This window comes from Atta colombica, unplaced genomic scaffold (assembly GCF_001594045.1).
Source record: "Atta colombica isolate Treedump-2 unplaced genomic scaffold, Acol1.0 scaffold134, whole genome shotgun sequence".
NCBI classification, from domain to species: domain Eukaryota; kingdom Metazoa; phylum Arthropoda; class Insecta; order Hymenoptera; family Formicidae; genus Atta; species Atta colombica.
Genome location: NW_017259222.1, coordinates 2,103,020 through 2,124,740, shown reverse-complemented (window position 1 = coordinate 2,124,740; position 21,721 = coordinate 2,103,020). Strand labels below are relative to the sequence as shown.

Sequence of the window (21,721 nt, the reverse complement as noted above, 5' to 3'; positions counted from 1 at the left end):
ATATACGTGTGCTGACATATATAAAAGCGAAGGATGAAAAAGAGGAAAGAATAGATACATAGATTCCAGGGTTTCCTGGGTGGCCGCAGTCATATTTTTACATTGGGATATTTCCATTTTCGTTGAGCATGGAAGAAGATCTCTCTTGAGAAATCTTCTCAAGGAAGATTTAAAGCGTATCTTTCGATAATATACTTTCGTAATAAAACGAGAAATATCTTGTATTTTTTTATCTCTTTTGCTTTTTTTTTTAGCCATATTATAGGAGTAATAAGAGATAAGAGAGATAATTATGCGCACACTTTGAACACACGCATTCTACATATACATACGTAATGATACGGCATTCTGTACAAATATGCGTACTACGGCATTAATGGAATGCAATGGAATTGGCGTGTGTATATCTGGAGTTACCGCATATTACATATTACATGATAATAAATAGATATAGAAAAAAAGGTGTACGCATTGCAATTCTCGCGAGATCCGAAGTGGTAGAGCTACAAGGAGACGGACACCGTCAATTCTCTGATTTATATTCATGCTATGCAGGAATTCTCGGCGATGCCTCTAATAATCGTCAGTGATCTATCGCGAATTAGATCGTAATTTTTCAGGAATGTTTATATTCATATGTAATTAATATGTAATTAATATATGTATGCATTTGTTATACACCGATGAAAAGCCTTATCTTATCTTTGCTGATTAGCATAAATTAGTGTTAAAAAATGTAATGACATACAATTGATTATGTCATACTCATTAATTATTCAACTTTTTTCTGTACATAATATTTAACAGAATAAAAAATATGTGTCCAATTAAATTCCATATAATTTAATAGAAATTATATATGTATAATATTAAATATGTATTGTGTTATTTTTATATTTAATTGTAAATATAATTTATGTAATTTAATAATTAAAGCATAATACAAAGTAATAATCAAAAGTATAATACATCTAATACGTATAAACACGCATTAAATATGCGTATGTGTATATAATATACGCACATTTTTGAAGTTAAAATAATATCGATCAAACGTCTTATCTTGTCTTGCTGACTAGCAAAAAAATAATGTTAAAAAAATAATGGCATGCGATTGATTATATCACTCGTTAATTTTTCTACTTTTTTTCTGTAATATCTATTATTAGAACAAAATGTATCCAACTAAATTTAAAATAAGTTGCAATTACGTTTAATTATCATATTAAATTCAAACTAAATATTTTTAATGCGCGAAAAAATTACTGTGGTACGATAACGATGTTTACGCCTTATAAATATTGCGAATGACGTAATTGTTATGTATAAATCTCTTGAAACTATCTGAATAAAAAGTACGAAAAAAATCTCTTGCGGTCTAATTTAATTCTGAACTATAATACGACCTCGAATTATAGCATACGTTATATTTTCGAGCGCGCTGCAAGTTCGCACATATAATATAATAATAAAGTGTAAAAATTACAGATTCCTATTCTAAATCTTAACGACAGTTGATATCGTTATAAATTAAAAAATAATATGATAAAAAATTATTCCCACGAAATATTTATATGAGTTACTATTTGAAATGTTTCAATAAATAAATATTTCAGAAATAAATATTTTGTAAACGTTTTAAAATATTATATTAAAATATTTCACAAAGATGTAGATACTTTAGAAATATTGTAAAAAAATATATGTATTGTAAGAAATAGCTTGTTTCAAAAACTCTAAAAAGATATAAATATATAAAAAATAAAAAATATATGTATATACGTAAAAAATAAAATATAAAATATAAATATATTTTAGGAAGATTTCATGAAAAGTTTTTTTGAAATAAATATTTTAAATCTTATGTGCAATGAAACATTTGGAAATATTTCATGCTGTATGGGATAACCTCAATATAATGATTGATTGTCGTAAAAAATTACAGAATAGGAACCTGTAAGAACTCAGCGTACTCTAACCTAACCTAACCTAACTTTACTCCAACACAGTTCAATCTATAGTCGCTATGTGACTTGCAGCCTGAATTCACGTCAATCACGTTGTGCGGCGCGATGACAGGCGCCTTATCAAGAACACCGGCGACCGACACCCTCAAAACGTTTCATTTCATCGTCCTCCACATGACACTTACCTCTGTTATCGGTCCCCGATCATGAATGCGGGATACGATGAGGATCTGACAGAAAATCAGTTCCTGCGGGAACTCCGGGACGAACATGAAGCAACGTTTCAGCGAGCTGTTCAGGAAGGTTGGATCATCTGCGTTCCGCGAAGCGGCAGCTTCATCAGCCGTAGATTAGAAGAGGACGAGGTCAATGCTCATATCCTGGTTCCTGGAAAGGATCTTTCTGTCGCCGGTTTCAGCAGTCTGAGCGGTAGGGAGGTCTTGGTCGAGGATCGAATCCTGTATATCAAGCACGATGACGCAGAGCAGTATTCCTCGCGTCTGCTCTTCGAGGAGATCTTCTACAGCGATGATTCTCGTAAATATTGTGTATGGTAAGCTGACACATAAATGTCACAATTCCGGATGTTGGCTTGACGTTATTTCTGTTTTATAGGTGCACTGAACGGCCTCTGGAGGCCAGCATGTATGTTTCGGATAATTATGTGAGTGTAATTACGAATCTCCAGGAAGCCGTAAATTTTCTTCAGGTGGAACTGCTCGACAGACAGCTGCGTGACGACCTCGAGACCAAGATCAAAGACTTCTTTTATGTTAATAAGAATCTGGAGCGCAAATCGATACAAACACAAAGAAATCTGGTACATGAACTGTATGCAGATTGTTTTGAAATGCTGCTGGATAATGCGATGTTGAGAAAGAAGACTTCAGGTAAAAAGCAATATCATTGGAACATCAGAGTGTCACTCGAAACTTACATTCTGTATGCTTTGAGAGATGTACTGCTAAAATCATTGTCCGCCGGTACCACTGTAGAAGACGCGAATTTAAACAAGATTATTAGGAATTTAGATGGGATCCAATTGAATGATCTCCGAGTACGCTCAGACCTGCAGTCTCGTGTTCATGGAGGAAAGATGGAATTATCACGATTGGACTCTTTCGTAACTGTATTGGGTAAGATCGAGTGTCTCAGAAGAACCGTAAATTATGTATCGCGCGGAACGTTGTCGTCCGTCACGTCAGATGATCTCCTGCCGGTGCTTGTGTACTTCATCGTCAATGCTGGCCTGTCGAACTGGATGGCGCAATTATACTTCATGAGACAATTTCGTCTCTCCACAAGCAGTGCTTACGAGATGGACGAGGCTGGCTTTTTGATAACTTCGCTAGAAGCCGCGATCACGCACATCAAATCTGGAGTAATCTATAGCAATGACAAATACAGTACATTAATGAGTCAGTCGGAACGTTCATCTATTGGTTATTTATTTGCATGCATCAAGAATGGCAATCTCTCTGAGGTGAAAAGAAATTTGACTTACAATGGCTCCAACGATGTCACGCTCTGTCATCCTTTATGCACCTGCGCGTCCTGTGAGCGAAACTGGACGAAGCAGCGAGACCTAAACGCGTGTCCCAAGGACGATAAGGGTCTGACACCGTTGCATGTTGCTGTGTTGCACGATCAGATTGTAATTGTGGACTTTCTTCTAAACCGCGACACAGATATAAACGTTGTCGACTCGGACGGCCTGACGGCTCTTCATTATACCTGCATCAAAGGCCACCAGAACATTCTGCTGCTAATGCTGCACGCGAACGCGGATCCTGCAGTAACGGACTCTCGGGGAAACACTCCGTTACATCTGGCGGTAGATCGTGGTCATGAGAACTGCGTGAAGGCGTTGCTGTATCTGACGGAGCACATGAAGATGCCGGTCAACGCGAACATTGCAAACGACAACGGCGATACGCCTTTACATCTTGCAGCCCGGTGGGGCTACTACGCGATCGTCGACATCCTCCTGGAATACGGTGCCAACTGTAGAATGATCAACAAGAAGGGTCAAACACCCTTGATGGTGACGTACAGTGAAACCATCGCAGAGTTGCTCAGATGTAACGCGGCATCAAGCAGCATTTGTAACAATGTTGCCTCCTTATCCTCACGTCCTCTTGTTCAGCCTTGTCAGTCGGTGCCTTTTCAGCAGCAGCGTCGTCGGGTCACGTTGGAGAATAAGAGTCCATCGCATCCTAAGAGTTATGCCAACGCGATGCAACATCGTATGATGGACAAATTGCTCGCTGCTATAGTCGACGGTGATATATGCCTGGCATGTTATTACTTGGGACTGGAGATTTATCGCGAGCGGCCGTCAGGCGTTCGCACGACTCTGTGCCATCATCCGCTCTGCGATTGCGAACGATGTTCGGCACTCGGCGAAGGTAAATTGGAACGTAAGCAGAGACAACGAACGCTGGCGATCAACACCTGCAATGGTCTAGGCGAGACAGCGTTACATGTGGCGAGTGCGACCGGTCGCACCAAGATGGTACAGCTGCTGTTAGACGCCGGTGCGAATGTAAATGTAATAACCAAATCCGAGGGTCGTACTCCGTTACATCTGGCATGCCTCAACGATCGCGTCGACGCGGCGAAGCTGCTGTTGAATTGCGCAACCTGCGACGTAGACGCCAAGGATTGCAAGGGCGATACGCCATTGCATCTGGCGACCATGGCTGGCAACGTCAAATCCGTCAGCTTGCTGATCAGATATGGTGCGTGCACCAATATGCGCAATCTGCAGAACAAAACTCCGCTGCGACAGGCGGAAGAGGTGCTATCCCTCGCTTTTTCCGCGAATCGTACCAATATACTGAAGGTTCTAAAACAAAATTCGACACAGTCAGCCGACGATTGATTAGCACGTTCAACTTTCTTGTGTCTTAAGCTATTCCGTCTTTTCTACGTCTTTTCTATTTACCTCATAGATTAGTCATAAGATAGATTTGCTAGAAGTAGTTTTTAACATTAGAAGCATCAAGCACTTATTGACCGTTTCCATTTTTTAGATTAATATTATATTTCTTGAATAAAAAATAGGATTCCGAAATTTTTTGACTTTTCAGTAATTATGTTCTTTATACTGATAAAATGATTTTTTATCACTTTCTTAATTTTCATAATTTATTTACTTGATGCTTTTAAAGAGCAAAAAATGTTGATATTTCTAGTATTAATATATACATAATATTTCTTCAGATATCTCATTGCAACAGACAGAAAGAAATGTCTGTTCATGCTTTATACTCCAATATATGAAGACTATACCACAAGACAAATTACGATATAAAAGGAAGATGATTAATTTTTATTTTATATTCTATTTTTTTAAAAACGTATACCTTGTGAATGTGATTAGCAGCTATCTTCTAGCATAATTCTAATTTGGACTTCGTCTGAGCATAATTTAACTCTGGGTATCAATCATGAAACTTTATCCTTAGGATGAAAAGTGAAAATGAAAATTTTTACCATTGAAATTAATGGAGAAATTTTTCACTTTTCACTTTCTATCCTAGGGATAAAGTTTCATGATTGATACCCTGGTCTCTAATAAGCATATATTATATTTCACATCTCACACATATTAATTGTGATTCTAAAATTAAATCTCATGCGCGCTTTATTTTTTCCGAGCTAAACGAGATTTCTTCTTTAGAATCACTGTGTAAATTGCACAAATTATCATACCATACCGAGCAATTAGTGAGATTAATAGATATATAAATGAGACAAACAATATATGTATATACAAGTCACAAATAGTTTCATATATTTTATAAATATATTGCCCAAAGTCATAAAAATATATATTTAAAGCAATAAGACTTATAAATCTTTTGTTTTGTATGAAATAAAATATATAGATGTAATATATTCTTATGATTTATTTATACAATTTGTAGTTACAATTTGTTTTATTATCTTGCGAAGGAAAACGAAAAAAATGTACGAATAAATAGAAAATTCTATATATTTACACATATATATTTTTTATGTGTATGTATGAGATATAAATATATAAATGTAAGAGAGAAAAAAAATTTGTATTTTTTTTAGTACAGAATGTATAAATACTATTATATATCAGATTACCAATAATTCTCTTCAAATTAATTCAAACACTAGTGATACTGCCCACCATAATGTGGACTTTCCAACAAGCGACACGAAGCGACACATAATCATGTCATCTTTGTCTAACATTGGCAAACAATAAGGATGTAATGATCCATTGCGTCGTTTGTTGGAAGGCACACGATATTATTCCTAGTGGACGGTAGAAAATAATTGTTGCGTGTGTGACATTGAATTAACAGCATCATAATTTTTCATGAATTGTGATTGTTTGACGTTTCCTAGCAAAAAATTACGACAATAAAAAAAGAAATGATTTTTCAATGATACTTACATCATTTCTGTCAAGTAACGTAAGTTCTAACTTAACCTCCGACTTCTGAGCATGTCAGTTGATGTCAGCTGTTGAAAGGGAATCTAAGTGAAATTTAATTTTTCATTGCAATTTTGCGAATGCAAAGAATATTTGACAGACGATTTTGCAATAGACTAACAGGAAAAGTCGCGAATTGTTATTTTAACAAAACAAGACGAATCAATCGCTAAGTTTATTTACATCGACTTCGATTTATTGGTTATTTCGTCGCTATTTTTGATTCGTGAACAATACCGGTGTCTGCTTGTTACCGTAAATGTTGCATCACTTTGGTCAAAAATCATTCTAGAAATTGTCTTAGTTCACGAATTGACATTCCTATTCAATATTCATCACATTCTAAAATTTGTTATTAATATTTTTTTTTTCGTGCAATACAGATTTGCCCTTTTCTTGAATTGTGTATTTGTAAAATGGAATGTCTATTGTAATCAAGTTTTACATATAATTTAAATTTATTCACGATTATTCAAGAGAGAAGATCGGTAAGTATTATTACCTCTAAAAAACATTTTTAGAATATAATTATTTATAGAATATAATTACCATGTTGCTTTTAACATGAGCTTTATAATCCTAAATTATACAAATGACAAGTCTGTTATTATTTTCAGGTGCAATTTTATTTCCCTGCCATTTCAAACGTAAAATCGTCGTACAATGCTGAGACTATTAAAGTTATCGAGAAATTCGTTTTTGAGAGGCGCAGCTTCACAACGACATATTATATATCGTACCTTCAAATCATCGATAAGTGCTACATCGAATACATTGCATTCGAGAAAGGAGATAGTGCAAGATGAACTGGCTAAATTCAAGAAGGGCGAAATTCTTCATGGGTTTATAGTGGATGAAATTTCAAACATAGATGAGTTGTTCCTTACTGCAGTGAGGCTGACGCATTTGAGTACAGGTGCACAGTATCTTCATTTGGCCAGAGACGACACCAACAATGTCTTTTCCATTGGATTTCGTACGACTCCCATGGATTCTACGGGATTGCCTCACATACTGGAGCACACCACTCTGTGCGGCAGCGAGCGATATCCCTGTAGAGATCCATTTTTCAAAATGCTTAGGAGATCTCTGGCCACTTTCATGAACGCTATGACTGGGCCAGACTATACCATATATCCATTCTCGACGCAGAACTTGAAGGACTACCGCAATCTACAGTCAGTCTACTTGGACTCGGTCTTCAAACCGAATCTGCGAGAATTGGACTTCCGACAGGAAGGATGGAGATTGGAGCACGCAGACGTCAATGATAAGAACTCTCCCATCATATTCAAGGGGGTAGTCTTCAACGAGATGAAGGGTATCTTCAGCGACAATCAAGCCATTATGGCAGAATATTTGTTGAATTCTATTCTACCAAGCCACACGTATTCTGTAATTTCCGGTGGCGACCCCCTTGTTATACCTAATTTGCAATACACTGATCTCCTTAACTTCCACATGAAGTATTATCATCCCTCCAATTCACGCTTTTATTCCTACGGGAATTTTCCTCTGGAGGACCATTTGAAATTCGTCAACGATCGATACCTTTTCTTATCTGACAGAATGGACGTTTCCATGTCGGAAGTACCGGCGGAAAAACGGTGGAGCAAAGCTAAAAAGAAACATATTGCGTGCAAACTCGATCCATTGCTCGCAGATCCTAGCAGACATGGCACTATTGCCATCGCGCATTTATGCAACGACATAACTGATACACAGACCACTTTCGAGATGTACGTGTTGTCGCAGCTGTTGCTAAGAGGTCCGAATTCAGCGTTTTACAAATTTCTAGTCGAATCGAATATAAGTACCGGCTTCGGACCGTTCACGGGTTTTGATTCGCAGTGCAGAGACACGATGTTCGTCGTGAGTCTGCAGGGTGTAAAGCCGGAAGATTTCGAGAAAGTCGAGAATGTCTTCAACAAGACCGTGCAGAAAGTTATCGAGGGAGGATTCGAGAAGGATCACATCGAAGCTGTCTTGCACGGCATCGAACTCCAAGTGAAGCATCAAACGTCGAACTTTGGGTTGAATTTGCTCTTCAATCTGACATCATTGTGGAATCACAATGGCGACTTGGTACAGTCGTTGCGAATCAACGATGCGATGAAGAAACTCAGATTACGAATAAAAGAAAATCCTAAATACCTGCAAAGTCTAATCGAGATTTATCTCAGGGACAATAATCATAAATTAACGTTGACGATGTTGCCGGATGAAAATTATGAACAAAATAAAGTGCTCGCCGAACAAGAATTACTGAAGACGAAGTTAGAGGAACTTTCCGTAGAGGAAAAGGAACTGATATATGAAAACGGAAAGATCTTGCTTGCTGAGCAACAGAAAAAAGAGAACGTTGAAGTCTTACCGACGCTAAAGATAGAAGATCTGAAAGCTGACGTGGAGAGATATAAGACCACCAACTTGGAAATATCCGGAGTGCCTCTTCAGCTATCCATACAACCCACGAACGGGATTTCCTATTACCGAGGAATACTCAATACACAAACACTGCCGACCGAATTAAAGCAGTTGATACCGCTGTTTAATTACGTTATTGCGAAAATGGGCACGCAAAATTACGATTATAGAAGTTTCGATCAGATGATGCAGCTGAAGACTGGCGGTCTGAACTTCATAAATCATATCGCCGAGCACAAGGAGAGCGAATTGAAATACGAGGAAGGGATTCTCATTGAGTCGTATTGCTTGGATCGCAATTCAAATGATATGTGGAAACTGTGGACGGAGCTGTTCAACAATGTTAAACTCACCGACCTTCAGAGATTCGAGACACTCGTGAAGATGAACGCGACCGACTTGATCAACGGTATCTCGCATGCCGGTCACATATATGCGATGAGCAGCGCAGCTAGCTTAGTCTCCCCAATAGCTCGGATCAAGGAGAGTCTCTCGGGATTGCAGTACATCTCGAGGATGAAGAAAGTGGCGCAGATGGACGACATGACTTCTCTGATACACAACATGCATGAAATAGCTGCTCATGTCTTGAACAAGAAACATCTGCGGTCAGCCATTAACTTATCCGAGGAATACCAGGATGACATTCTTAATGATATTCGCGTATTTTACGATTCGTTGAAGGGTCGTTCAGAAAATCCATACATTATTACCAGTGACCGAAACATCGATATGAAAGAATGTGGTAATCATCACGTTCTGCCGTACGCAGTGAACTATTGCTCCAAGGCCATTTTGACCGTTCCTTATATGAATCCGGATTATGCAGCATTACGTGTGTTATCCAAGTTAATCACTTCGGTGTACCTGCATCCAGAGATTCGAGAGAAAGGCGGAGCTTACAGTGGAGGCGCAAAATTAACGACAGAAGGAATTTTCTCCTTTTATTCCTACAGAGATCCGAATTCCACTCGCACCTTTGATTTATTCGATAAAGCGTATGATTTTCTAATAAAATATCCATTATCCCAGACCGAAGTGAACGAAGCAAAATTGGGAGTTTTCCAACAAATCGACGCTCCCATTCCTCCCTGTAATCGAGGTATGATCAAATTCGTAAACGGCATTACAGACGATGATCTTCAAAGGCAAAGGGAGAAGCTAAAAGCTGTGACTAAGGAAGAGGTCTTGTACGTGGCAGAAAAATATCTAAAACCCGACCAAAATGGTATCAGAATCGGCCGTTCACTTATTGGACCTACAAATACGGATATTTTAAATAGGCACAAAGAAAACTGGTTAGTGCTACATCAAGAAGAAACAGATCAAGCACGAGCCACTGACTAATTAGATGTCAAAAATTATTTTTGTTACTTTCGTATAATGAAGAAGATTTTCTTCTTTCCTTTACGTTGAACCGCAGATGTGTCGATGCTGTTGTTAAGCGTTTCCTATGACATATAAATATTAACAATTGAGAAAATATGTTACTTAATAATAATTAAATTAATAATAATGTTAAGTATTATATAGTTTAAGCTATTTTTATATATTAAATATATCTCAGTTAAGGGATATAAAATAAATATTTTGCTCAATTTATTTCTCACCTTCGTTCATTCTTATATACAAATACAAATCAAATCATATATTTACTACCAGTAAAAAACATAATAAGCTTTCTTTTTTTTTAGTTAAATGATACATGGATATCGATGCTGAAAAGAAATATTTTGTCGAAGCACTACGCTTCTTTTACGAAACGCAATGGTTACATAATATACCAGTAACCGAAATATTAACTAAAACATCTTTAGATGCAGTTCCTAAAGAATGGCTAGAACAGTTACAAATTTTAGAAAATGAAGAACTTAATAATTTTGTAGTGGAAAAAATAATAAAGGTTAGCTAAGATAAATCTCACAAATATTCTGTAATAGAATATTAAAATTATTAAGTGAATTAATTATTGTTCTAGTCCGATTGGCCTGATTCCTTAAAAACATACGTTGCAAAATGTAAGAAAATTAATAGATTGCCATTCGTACCTGCATTACCTTCCATAGAACTACCGCAAAATTTTAAGATAGGTCTAAGTGAAAAGAAACAACATGAAATAATACATTTGGCTTATTTAGTGGATGTACAATGCAAGCAGCATGATATACGAACAATCATTGATTTGGGTGCGGGTTTGGTAAGAGAATATTAAAAAAAGATATGAATAATATATATCAAATTTTCATGCTACAATACAATATTCTTTCCAGGGATACGTATGCCAAATGTTACATTATTTGTATGGCTATCAAGTTCTAGGATTAGAAAGAGATAAAAAGAATATTAGCAAAGCTTTTACTAGACAGAAAAAACTGTATCCCGATTCTTTGACTAAAGTTAAATACATGCATTGCGACGTAACGTGTGATTCGGCCAATATAATAGAATCTATTCTGCAGCAAGAATTTCTTGACATTACAGACGTATGTTTAATCGGTCTGCATGCCTGTGGAGACCTCAGTACAAGCGCATCAAGAATCTTCTGCAAAATGAAATCTGCTAAACTTTTCATTCTGATTTCTTGTTGTTATCACAAACTTTCGATTTCCAAAAGTGTGCAGGAAAAACAATACTTTCAAAATTTTCCTACATCTAATTGTTTACGAGAAACAATCGCAGCGTATAATTTTGACGTAGGACAGTTCTTAAGAATACCCTTTTTGCGATTAGCGTGTCAAGAATCGGCAGACAAATGGCACGGAATGTCACAAGAGAAGCACAAGGAACATTCGTTTTACGTTCTTGCTAGAGCTGTCCTCGAATTATATTCACAACAAAGTAAGTATTTAATATCATATAACATATGTACATTCTGTGGATTAACGGAACATAAATTCTAGATAATTACGTTCTCAATAAGAAAGTTCGGAAAGGCACAAGAAAATCGCAATGTTCAAATTTTCAAACTTACGTCAAAGATTCGTTATTAAGATATGATTTAGTATCAGACACGGACAAAAAAGGTAATTGATAAATTAGTACTTATAAGATTAAATCACATAATAATATATAAATAATATGGAGCCTTCATGTATAAAGATAATGTAATTACACATGAAGAAATGGAGAAAGGCATAACGCGATTATGGGAAGAACAGAGTACAAAATTGAAAACTGTAGAAATCTATACTGGATTACAAATGATGTTACAACTTCCGGCAGAGTCATTTATTCTACAGGACCGATTATGCTGGTTGCACGAACAAGATTTGGAGGCTGTTATTGTGCCTGTGATGAACAAATGTATTTCTCCTCGGTCATACGCGATCGTGTCTAATAAATACTGAAAATTATTATAATAATAAATATTAATTAATAAATATTAAGTATAAAAAAAGAGTATACAATTTATACCACGTTTAAAAAACCGTAAGATTTTTAATTTATAATATGAAACTTGAAAATATATTTAAAACACTTTTTTATTATAATAAAAAATTATTCTTGACAATACACATATTGTATACTATTTTCATTATGCCTTGTACTAAAATATCATAGATTACAGGATTACATCAATAATCAAATTATATTAAAATTATTCTATAGGAAAATTAGAAAGTTAAAAACGTACCGTGTTTGAAATATTTATCATTGTATAATACATCTTAAATAACAGAGATGCTATAATATTCTTATCTATAAGGATGGATCTGTGATGCCGCTTTAATATTGGTTTTTATTGCACTTGGCGCCTTGTTCATTTGTCCCACTATAAAATATTAATTTAAATTATTATGAGCACATATAATTACGAGAAAAAAAAAAAAGGAAATTATCGGAGAAACACTTACTTGGTGGATTACCCAGTGGCCCTTGCCCTGTTGTTTGCTGCTGATTGCCAGGTCTGCCTACCATCATACTGTTAGCTACTGGATTTACGCCGGATTGAACCATTTGTATCGAATCAGACTATGAACATAAAATAAGCACGTATTACATCTGATAGATGTATTTTAACAATAATGTCCATACGATGGCTCTTTTAAAATTCAGATAAACTTTTTTCTTCTGATTGTAACTTACTTTCAAACCTTTACCCATCCCCACAGCAGCTAGAAGAGCATGAGTATCTGCAGCGCTACTAGTCTGCGCTTGTGTCGCTCTGGTGCTAACTTCACCCTCCCAATCTTCGCGCGCCTTATTCGCTATGTCCCACACATGACTAATCACCTTTGTATACTGCGCTAGTTGTTTCTGCAACCCAACAGAAGCATGCGAGGAACTTAATAAGCAGCAGCATCATGTTCCACTCGCTAAATGGACCATTTAAAAATCTCTGCATAGCGAACGTTTATCTGAGACATCAAACATCTATGGCTATTTATGTAGCTACAAAATAGGCTTGCATACATAACATCTCAGCCCAAAGCGAATGGAACCGACAAAGCTGAAGCTATCTGATTTAGCAGCTTACATTGTAGTCCTAGTTGTGGTTTAGTTAGCACGTTAACAGAAAAATAAAACATTTTCAGTTAGCTTCAATGTGTCTATCTTAATAGATATTATACATACTTAATTGTCATCAGATATATTCGTAAAAAGTTCTAGTTTTATCGCAATTATATATCTGATATTCGAATATTTCCAATGAATTTTACTTGACTTAAGGGAAAATTTGTTAAATCAAATAAGAAGTATTAAACGTTTTCAAAATTTTCTTACATTCAATTGTCTGCGAGAAACAATCGCGATGTATAATTTTAACGTAGGACAGTTTTTAAGAGTACCCTTTTTGCGTAGAGTATATAGAATTATTTCTTACATGTGACGTGTCGATGTTAACATTTGCGGCCTTGGCTTCTAATTGCATCATTTTTTGTTCGGCTTGGGGCTCCAACTTTGTTCTCAGATAATCTGGGACCAGATCATGTGCGAATGTAGGGATTCGATTCTCCGTGAGTCGTAGCAATTCCTCGTCCTTCTCCGGACTCAAGCGTAATGGTAAAACTGTTAGACCCCTAAGATTCAAGGCTTTGTCATGTCCAAGAACTTTTGAGAGGCTGGTCAGCTATATAAATGATATATTAAATGTAATTTGAAGATGTAGTGTATAGATTTAGCATACAAGATAGATGTCGTTTTATGATTAGAATTACAAAGCAGTCCTATAACTTATAACTTTTTATCAAATATCTAACAATCTGCAATATATAAATGATTGATCAATTTAGGAGATTATAAGATTTATGCAAAAATATTACTAAGACTAAAAAATCCTGCTTTTTTTAACCGCATGATCTTCTTCGCTTATTTGTATTAGTTTACTTTTCCTTTTTATCTTTTTGTCAAAAAGATATATATAGAGTATTGAGTCGTCCGGAAAGTTCGTGCCGACTAAAATTTAAATTTTAGTATACATTTATTAAATTAAAATTTTCTGCGTTTCAATTTTCCTTCAACATCGGCACGAACTTTCCGGACAACCCAATATTATATTTAAATAAAAATAGATATATATTAATACATTAATAGTTTTAGCGTTAATTAATTAAAGTAAAATAGGATACTTACATGACCCGAGATAAGAGCAAAATTGTCTAGGAAATTCGGCCAATTTAAAGTTTCGTATTCATGTTCCACTTTGAATATCATTGCAGAAATCGCGTTCTTTAGATCGTTCACTCGCATTATTATGGCTTCTAAGGCCGAGTCTTGTTGTTTTTCCTCTCTTTGCATAGTGCAATTTCTATTATTAAATGCAATTGATATGTGAATTCCAATCTATTCTTTTGTTCGTCGCCACAAAATCACGCAAAACGTGGAAGTGTATCTCATTCATCTAACTCACGCTCATCGATTTTACCTCACACCTTATACAGTTCACACCTCACTTGGTTTCATGTTTCCACTCTCTCCTTCTTTCAGGCTCGAGCTTCGGTCTTCGATTTGATCGGTGTCTAGATATATACAATATGTCCAATCATTCCAATACATCTCAAACCTAACCTATGCTGGGTTTAGATACCCACTTTAAATGCCAGATATCACTCCATCGTTGTTGTACCGAACGTTAAATAAGGATGACATGATACGGTAGGAATGAACATGCCCCTACATACACTAAACTAGGGAATTTGAAAAATAAAGTCTGTTTTTATGACTGACCTTGTATACTTTTTAAAAAACAAAATAGGTATGTTTAACATTTAACTAAAAAGAAAGGAATAAAAAATCAAGACCTATTTTTGAACGCAAAAAAAATATCGCGAGACTAGCGTGATTTAATGTGACAATGCAAGGGATTTGTTTTTTATACAATTGAGCGGTTAACTTCTCGTCTCTTCTCTTTCTCTCTACAACATTTAATTATATATCTATTTTTAAGTGCATAAGTGTAATGCATCATCTACAATATACAGAATAAGTTGATGCAAGAAGTAAGAACAAGAAGTTGATGCAAGAAGTAAGAACAAGAAGTTGACCAATCACAGCCGAATAGGAAAGAAATAATCAACTGTGATCGGTCAATTTTTGACTTAAGTACTTCTCATAGATCTTATACAAAGCTTACTCCACAGACGCATGGCAAAATGCAACTACGAAAAATAAAGAGCTTGTCACCGTGGATCAGCTGTTCGCCGCGTATACATGATCGCTTGGGATTACTTGCAAGAATTATTAATCATTGTTTAATTGCAACTCATTTTCGCACAGGACGACATCGATGCACAACGTAATGAAGTCTTTCCGCGAAGCCCTCGCAAACGCCAGCAACATTCTGATCCTCACCGGCAGTGGGATCTCTGCCGAATCTGGCATACCGACTTTCCGGGGTGTTGGTGGTTTTTGGCGTAAATACCAGGCGCAGAGTCTCGCGACGCCGGAGGCTTTTACGGCAAATCCTTCACTAGTCTGGGAATTCTATGAATATCGTAGACAGTTAGCGAGCAAAGTCAAACCAAATAAGGTAATTCGAAGAAAATGTTAGAAAAACAAATATCAATATTACAAAAGCTTTCCTTTCATCATAATATTCTTGTCTATTTTTAATGAATTTTAATGAGTCTGGAAAACAAGTAAAACGTATTATTCTTGTCCTTTCTTTTTAATTCTCTCTAGGCACACGAAGCTGTGGCAGATTTCCAGAAGCGCAAGATAGCGGAAGGTAAAAGGGTGTCGATCGTCACGCAAAACATAGATGATCTGCATCAAAAAGCTGGGGCGACAGAGGTACTGGAATTACATGGTTCACTTTATAGAACACGCTGCACCAAATGCCGCAACGTTGCTGTTAACGAGAACATTCCCATCTGCCCAGCACTAGCAGGAAAAGGGTACGTATAAATTCTGTAATATAATTACAAATAATGTAAGACAAAACCATCTTCTCGTCGATTTGACGATAATGTATGTAAGCAGATCTCCTGATCCGAACATTATGTCTTCTGATATTCCAATAGAAGAATTACCACATTGCGAAATCAAAGATTGTGGAGCGTTACTGCGACCTGACATTATATGGTTCGGAGAACAGTTAGATGCAAACGTGCTGGAGAAAGCCTGTGCGTAATTTTATTTAACAAAAACATAATTGTACATAAATATGATAAAGTAAAATTCTACTCATATAAAATATCATATAAACGAAAGAAAGCGGAGTCTTTGATTAAAAACATCGCGATAATGTGTGTGTAAAGTATATATATATATATCAATACAAAAAAAACTAAAATATGTTTATCATTCACAATTTTTTTAAATTGCAGATGACATTGTGGAAACGTGTGACGCTTGCCTGGTTATTGGAACCTCTGCAATCGTATATCCAGCCGCTATGTTTGCACCGCAAGTCGCGCAACGTAATGTACCAGTTGCAGAGTTCAATATAGAGGAAACACCAGCCACAAAACAATTGCAGTGAGTATAGAAATTCCTTTGTCAATAAAAAATGTCTTTTATAACTTAAAAATTTAAGAAAGTTCTCTAAAATAATTAGTCTCTATAGTTTAAAGATAAAAAATGTATAGATCTATCTAAATAGATAGATCATAATAACTTGATAATATAAAATATAATGCCTTTATCTTTTTCATGCATGCATAAAATATAAAATATCTGTATAATCATTTATGGCAAATTATATCACAGCTTCCTCATGCTTTCGTTTATGCCCTCGAGAATAACTCGTATTTGACTGTAACAAGAAAAAGAATATGTTACCTTGCATTCATTACATCTGTTTTTTTTGTTTTTTTATTCCTGTATACTAGATTTATACTAGATTTCTTTCTTTCTCGTTTTCGCCAAATATCAAACATATATCTATTTCAGTCTAAGTTCCAAATATGTACATTAATTTAGTTACAGAAAACAGATCTATCATATTAAATCATGAATCAATAATTTTTTTTTTTTAATAAATTATTTTACAGATATCACTTCCAAGGTCCCTGTTCTATCACTGTGACAGAAGCACTGGCGCCTTAAAAGAGTATATATAATAAAATAATTGAGCTTTTATAATATAAAAAATGATTACCTCACAATAGCATACTTCTGTATTCAATCCAATTCTATTTAAGTAATTCAACCATAATGTTTGTTTGGTTGATAGCGTATCATTCGGACCTTTCACTTCTATAATTTTGTACTAAAAAATATATTAGGTTATAATTTTATGGAATTTACGTTTTCAAATTAGAATAGAAGGTATTATTAAGACCTATTTTATATGAGCTTCTTAAAATTGTACATAGAAAAAAAAGAATGATTTACCTGTTTTGTATTTATATTCCACACAATTATATCTGGAAAACCAGCTTTCCAGAGTGAAAAGTTGTGAATAAGTCGTTCGCATATTCCAACCACACCTTTTACGCCTAAGCAAAACGCTATTTCCTGAAAAACAAGTGTGATATTTATGTTTTATTAAAATTTAGTTAGCTGATAATATTTATTACTTACTTTGAAGCTGTTACTGTCGTCAAAAATATTGCTCTGAGAAATAGACTTGTACTTAGAATATGATTCAAATTCATTCTGCAAATGTTTGCTCATTTTTTCCGAATCATAACTTCGAATATTTTGAAGTTTTTCGTCTATTTCTTTTTTTCTATTTTCGTAAAATTCCGACGTATACAAATCTAATGGTGCATCCTGATACGACGATACCCACGTGCCAGGAACGTTTATGTTATATATTTCGTTCCAAAATAATATAGCGAACAGAGTGATTGGAAAGGCACCTTCACAGTGCACACCTTTGATATACCCCTCATTTTTGTAGTGATATAAAGCCAGACTTTCGACCGAACCGTATACTTGATCTATTCCCCTGCTGATACACCAAGTGCTTTTTCCCTGTAAAGTATTCCTGGCAAGATATATAAGATACATATCTTAATCTCTATTTAGTTTAGTTAAAATTTCATTTATATCTTACCCGCATACTGTTCCTTCTATCGTCTTAGAATTCTGATGTGTAAGTTGTATTCTGCTAAATACAGTGTTCAACATAATTTTAACAGAGTTTTTTGTTTTTTCTTCGATACCGGATTTTCTTTTATAAATTTTTTTTGCTCTATCCAACAGATTGAATTCATCAACTTCTGTCAGGTTCTCACATAACATTGCTTTTGATAAGAACATGAAACTAGCTTCAAAATTTTTTCTATGAAACATTTCTATCTTAATCAATTCACTGTACCATTGGCCTTTTCTATGTTTCATATGACAATTCTGTTCTATTAATATTAACAAAAATTTTATCGCCTGTGACAGCGTTTCCTTGGATTTTTTAAATGCGTCGATGCTTTTCGACAAGACTTTGAGCCATATGTAACCTGGCATAAAGTGTCTAATGTGATGAGGTAGACTAGAATCTTGAAAACTGTAAATGGATGCAGTATAAAATAAATTTATTTTACAATGACCTCATTTTAAATAAATATATTCCATCAATTACATTTTTCTTACCTTTCCGATTCTACTTCTAAGAAGAGTGGTAAACGTTGCGCAGCTAAAGTTCCAAGATTTTGTACGGTATTCCATTGTTTTTTCTCAATTGCAGTTAATATATTAGTTAATGCATTTTTAGCTTCAATATAACTGTAAGATATATATATATATATATATAAGATTAAAATAAGATTAAAAAGTAATAAAAGTAATGAATCATAAAGGTAATAAATTTACTCTAGCAAATGTCTTTTGCTGATGAAAATAGGCAGGTCACTTATAATTACTTCTGGAAACTCTAGTTCATCCGCCTCAACGTTCCATAACATTTGAAATACATCCGCAAACGTCTCATCAGGATTTCGATTAGGTATCAGCAACGTAATTATTCTATCAGCCAATTCTTTTACTTTGTCATTCAATAATATGCAATCCCCCAAAACCTTGTTGATTGATGCGCGTAGTTTAGTGGCAGGAGTCGCCATTCCGGGAAACAATGATTTCGTTTTGCAGAATGCCAAAATTGATTCTATACTCAACCTTTTTCCACGAACATTGATCTTTAATTCCCGACAAATCTTGCTAACTTCATCGGCGTGCAGCAAGTTTAGTAAAATGAATATGTCTTCTTTATCCATATTATTTTTAAATATAGATCGTGATACAAGCTCATCAAAAATGGGCTTCAAATCATTGGATATCTCATCGTATTTAATATTACTTATCCTATGCCACATATGCTTCCTTTTCAACATACGTATCAATAACGCTTGTGCATTTCTTCGAAGAGTAATCATCGAAAATATGAAATCCAGTTCGTCCTGATCGAAATATCCACAATTAATTGGCTTAGAGAATACAGTAACAATAGCTAGGAAGAAAAGTAGCGAATTCTTATCCGTAGGTACAACTACATCGTTAATTTCGTATTTTGTCGAAATTGTAGTGTCTATGGGATTGTATTTGTAGTCAAATCTCTTACTCGAGTAAACCTTTTCCAGATCAATGTCATTATTACCAATAGCTCCTTCTTTGGCTAAATTTAAATTACTTATCGTTGCAGATGTCAATTCTTCAATTCTATCGTTGAACAATTTTTTTCGCGCTATTATTGGAGATGATGATTTGTTTTTTATTGGAGACGATGTTTTTGGTGTAAACTTTGTACCACTGCATGATGCAGTACATTGTTGACTTCCAACATATATTATATCAGGAGAAAAATGTTCAGTAGTTGGCAACATTATCTTATTTTCTATAATATTAGTTGAACTATTTTCAATTCTATCTTTGAATAATTTAATTGGACTGTACTTAGCTTTATCCATGAATAGTTTCCTTCGTGGTATCTTTGCGGGTGGTGATTTGTCTCGCGCGTTTTTTGTTGGAAATGTCTTGGGAGTGGATGTGGACTTTATACCACTGTGTGATATAGTATGTTGTTGACTTCCAACATATATTATATCAGGAGAATTATGTTCAATAGTTGATGACATTATTGTCATTTCTGTAATTTTAATTGGACTGTTATTCATATTAGTTTTGAAAGGAGATGCCCCATTGCCGAACGAGACATTACTATACATTCCATTTTGTTTTATTTTATATGGGCTTTGCTTCTTACGTACAGGAGTTCTTGAATTGCCTGATACTTGTCTATCTTTCTAAGAAAAAAATAAAATTCAATATATTATTAATTCCAAAAAATTGTTATCATGTTCATTAGACAATTAATGACAATTATAACTTACCGTCCTTCCAATAATTGGACTTCTAGATCTCGCATTAGATGACTTTTTGATGTTTCTTTTTACACTTTCAGATTTCTTGTTACTGCTTGTAACTTTATAATACTGATCTATTCTGGTTTGTGCCATCATTAGAGGAAATTCAGCTTAAAATCAAATCATCTCTATAGCCTGCTGATAAACTAGTGTAAATTACACTATTTATGTTATGCTGATGCCTCAATGGAATAAACAAGAGACCCAAGTGCAGACACGACTGCAAGCACAGTTCTCGGACACCTGAAGGAACGAACGGAGGGTCACTCTGCATTAACCATTTGCTCTCAATCCTTTTTTATTTCGTTCGTACATTATCCTATCCTTAAAAGTAGAACTTAATTTAAACCATAGCGTATCGATCAAGGAAATTACAGTATTTACACAGTCCATACAAATCACCGGCGAATACAAGTGTGTCGTTTGTCTAAGCTATACAGATCCAGAATGTGGATCGTGACGCGACAAAATCTAAGTATCGACGGCGTTTTAATACTCTGTCCCTTGCAACTCTTCCCATAAGTTTAAAATCTACTGAAGGACGTCCGGGGGTATGTAAAGCCTAGCGAAACGGTGAGTTTCATCATCCTCGCCTTACCTTAAAGATAAAGATCCAGAAGTCGCGCGTACGCCGTAGGAAAGACTAAAGGGATTGCGAATCTGCGAGACGCGTCTCGATGTCAAAAACACCTGTATCAATCACCAACTCGGCGAGCGGGTATGTACAGATATATGTCACACTGCCGTATCGGATCCGTCAACTAAGGTTAGATTCGCTCTTCCGCGCAGACGCGCGTATCTTGCTTGGCGGGAAATGAGGGCGGTAAAATGTAATTTCCCGGTGGGAAAAACCCAGCGATTGTAAAGACTCGGCACTTTCGCGATGATTACATCATCCAATAGACATAAAGTTACAACAAATTTGGTCACTTGGATTACTTTTGGAGAGTGCATATTAAAGTATCTGAATGCAGCGACAAAATAATCAACTTTGACAACAAATATAATAATGTTAAGTATATTATTCTGTTGAATGACAATATAATTGTTCGATATTTAATAAAAATATTTATGCTTTTACATTTGTAAAATATGAATATTTTAAA

General features: G+C 35.2%; 6 protein-coding genes across 12 annotated transcripts; 4 read left to right on the top strand and 2 right to left on the bottom strand.

Annotated features, from left to right (window-relative positions):
- Positions 1 to 2,044: 2,044 nt before the first annotated feature.
- LOC108684363 (ankyrin repeat domain-containing protein 27-like) lies at positions 2,045 to 4,970 on the top strand. Of its 2 annotated transcripts, none has more exons than XM_018188636.1 (2): positions 2,045 to 2,520; positions 2,583 to 4,970. In XM_018188636.1, exons 1-2 carry the CDS (start codon positions 2,174 to 2,176, stop codon positions 4,849 to 4,851), a joined length of 2,616 nt encoding a protein of 871 aa, XP_018044125.1. In that variant the 5' UTR covers positions 2,045 to 2,173; the 3' UTR covers positions 4,852 to 4,970. The 2 variants fall into 2 exon arrangements, with proteins under 2 accessions (XP_018044125.1, XP_018044126.1); XM_018188637.1 differs by having other exon boundaries at positions 2,485 to 2,504.
- Positions 4,971 to 6,258: 1,288 nt separating this feature from the next.
- LOC108684434 (presequence protease, mitochondrial) lies at positions 6,259 to 10,288 on the top strand. 2 transcript variants are annotated; one of them, XM_018188750.1, is made up of 2 exons: positions 6,259 to 6,424; positions 7,062 to 10,288. In XM_018188750.1, exon 2 carries the CDS (start codon positions 7,108 to 7,110, stop codon positions 10,216 to 10,218), a length of 3,111 nt encoding a protein of 1,036 aa, XP_018044239.1. In that variant the 5' UTR covers positions 6,259 to 6,424; positions 7,062 to 7,107; the 3' UTR covers positions 10,219 to 10,288. The 2 variants fall into 2 exon arrangements, with proteins under 2 accessions (XP_018044239.1, XP_018044240.1); XM_018188751.1 differs by lacking the exon at positions 6,259 to 6,424 and adding an exon at positions 6,883 to 6,932.
- An 822-nt stretch (positions 10,289 to 11,110) lies between these two features.
- Positions 11,111 to 12,218, top strand: LOC108684348 (methyltransferase-like protein 25). Its single transcript, XM_018188614.1, has 3 exons — positions 11,111 to 11,709; positions 11,772 to 11,894; positions 11,971 to 12,218. Exons 1-3 carry the CDS (start codon positions 11,157 to 11,159, stop codon positions 12,216 to 12,218), a joined length of 924 nt encoding a protein of 307 aa, XP_018044103.1. The 5' UTR covers positions 11,111 to 11,156.
- Positions 12,133 to 14,863, bottom strand: LOC108684435 (mediator of RNA polymerase II transcription subunit 8). 3 transcript variants are annotated; one of them, XR_001931637.1, is made up of 7 exons: positions 14,446 to 14,863; positions 13,697 to 13,942; positions 13,349 to 13,357; positions 12,958 to 13,128; positions 12,726 to 12,843; positions 12,506 to 12,643; positions 12,133 to 12,214 (listed from the first exon to the last, which is right to left on the bottom strand). XR_001931637.1 is itself a non-coding variant. In XM_018188752.1 (6 exons), exons 1-6 carry the CDS (start codon positions 14,608 to 14,610, stop codon positions 12,567 to 12,569), a joined length of 786 nt encoding a protein of 261 aa, XP_018044241.1. In that variant the 5' UTR covers positions 14,611 to 14,863; the 3' UTR covers positions 12,487 to 12,566. The 3 variants fall into 3 exon arrangements, 1 of the variants encoding a protein (XP_018044241.1); XR_001931638.1 differs by lacking the exon at positions 13,349 to 13,357; XM_018188752.1 differs by lacking the exon at positions 12,133 to 12,214 and having other exon boundaries at positions 12,487 to 12,643.
- A 580-nt stretch (positions 14,864 to 15,443) lies between these two features.
- On the top strand, positions 15,444 to 17,709 carry LOC108684439 (NAD-dependent protein deacylase sirtuin-5, mitochondrial-like). The gene is made up of 5 exons (XM_018188759.1): positions 15,444 to 15,841; positions 15,994 to 16,208; positions 16,294 to 16,436; positions 16,641 to 16,791; positions 17,307 to 17,709. The coding sequence occupies exons 1-5, from the start codon at positions 15,599 to 15,601 to the stop codon at positions 17,359 to 17,361; spliced, it is 807 nt and encodes a 268-aa protein (XP_018044248.1). The 5' UTR covers positions 15,444 to 15,598; the 3' UTR covers positions 17,362 to 17,709.
- LOC108684438 (fanconi-associated nuclease 1-like) lies at positions 16,957 to 21,627 on the bottom strand. Of its 3 annotated transcripts, XM_018188757.1 has the most exons (9): positions 21,214 to 21,627; positions 20,583 to 20,858; positions 19,069 to 20,495; positions 18,850 to 18,981; positions 18,317 to 18,763; positions 17,839 to 18,247; positions 17,650 to 17,772; positions 17,414 to 17,524; positions 16,957 to 17,068 (listed from the first exon to the last, which is right to left on the bottom strand). In XM_018188757.1, the coding sequence occupies exons 2-9, from the start codon at positions 20,709 to 20,711 to the stop codon at positions 17,012 to 17,014; spliced, it is 2,835 nt and encodes a 944-aa protein (XP_018044246.1). In that variant the 5' UTR covers positions 20,712 to 20,858; positions 21,214 to 21,627; the 3' UTR covers positions 16,957 to 17,011. The 3 variants fall into 3 exon arrangements, with proteins under 3 accessions (XP_018044246.1, XP_018044245.1, XP_018044247.1); XM_018188756.1 differs by lacking the exon at positions 16,957 to 17,068 and having other exon boundaries at positions 17,315 to 17,524; XM_018188758.1 differs by lacking the exons at positions 16,957 to 17,068; positions 21,214 to 21,627 and having other exon boundaries at positions 17,315 to 17,524; positions 19,069 to 20,338; positions 20,460 to 20,495; positions 20,583 to 20,625.
- Positions 21,628 to 21,721: the final 94 nt, after the last annotated feature.

Excerpts from the sequence above, each read along its gene's own strand:
- LOC108684363 (XM_018188636.1), top strand. The coding sequence starts at position 2,174 with ATGAATGCGGGATACGATGAGGATCTGACAGAAAATCAGTTCCTGCGG. Across the intron at positions 2,521-2,582 it reads TCTCGTAAATATTGTGTATG|GTGCACTGAACGGCCTCTGG; the intron begins GTAAGCTGACAC and ends TCTGTTTTATAG.
- LOC108684434 (XM_018188750.1), top strand. The coding sequence starts at position 7,108 with ATGCTGAGACTATTAAAGTTATCGAGAAATTCGTTTTTGAGAGGCGCA.
- LOC108684438 (XM_018188756.1), bottom strand. The coding sequence starts at position 20,711 with ATGATGGCACAAACCAGAATAGATCAGTATTATAAAGTTACAAGCAGT. Across the intron at positions 18,982-19,068 it reads AGCAAAAGACATTTGCTAGA|TTATATTGAAGCTAAAAATG; the intron begins GTAAATTTATTA and ends TATATCTTACAG. Across the intron at positions 18,764-18,849 it reads TTAGAAGTAGAATCGGAAAG|TTTTCAAGATTCTAGTCTAC; the intron begins GTAAGAAAAATG and ends ATCCATTTACAG.
- LOC108684348 (XM_018188614.1), top strand. The coding sequence starts at position 11,157 with ATGTTACATTATTTGTATGGCTATCAAGTTCTAGGATTAGAAAGAGAT. Across the intron at positions 11,710-11,771 it reads CGAATTATATTCACAACAAA|ATAATTACGTTCTCAATAAG; the intron begins GTAAGTATTTAA and ends CATAAATTCTAG. Across the intron at positions 11,895-11,970 it reads ATCAGACACGGACAAAAAAG|ATAATGTAATTACACATGAA; the intron begins GTAATTGATAAA and ends TCATGTATAAAG.
- LOC108684435 (XM_018188752.1), bottom strand. The coding sequence starts at position 14,610 with ATGCAAAGAGAGGAAAAACAACAAGACTCGGCCTTAGAAGCCATAATA. Across the intron at positions 13,943-14,445 it reads TTGCTCTTATCTCGGGTCAT|CTGACCAGCCTCTCAAAAGT; the intron begins GTAAGTATCCTA and ends TCATTTATATAG. Across the intron at positions 12,844-12,957 it reads GGATGGGTAAAGGTTTGAAA|TCTGATTCGATACAAATGGT; the intron begins GTAAGTTACAAT and ends TTATGTTCATAG.
- LOC108684439 (XM_018188759.1), top strand. The coding sequence starts at position 15,599 with ATGCACAACGTAATGAAGTCTTTCCGCGAAGCCCTCGCAAACGCCAGC. Across the intron at positions 15,842-15,993 it reads GCAAAGTCAAACCAAATAAG|GCACACGAAGCTGTGGCAGA; the intron begins GTAATTCGAAGA and ends AATTCTCTCTAG. Across the intron at positions 16,209-16,293 it reads CCAGCACTAGCAGGAAAAGG|ATCTCCTGATCCGAACATTA; the intron begins GTACGTATAAAT and ends GTATGTAAGCAG.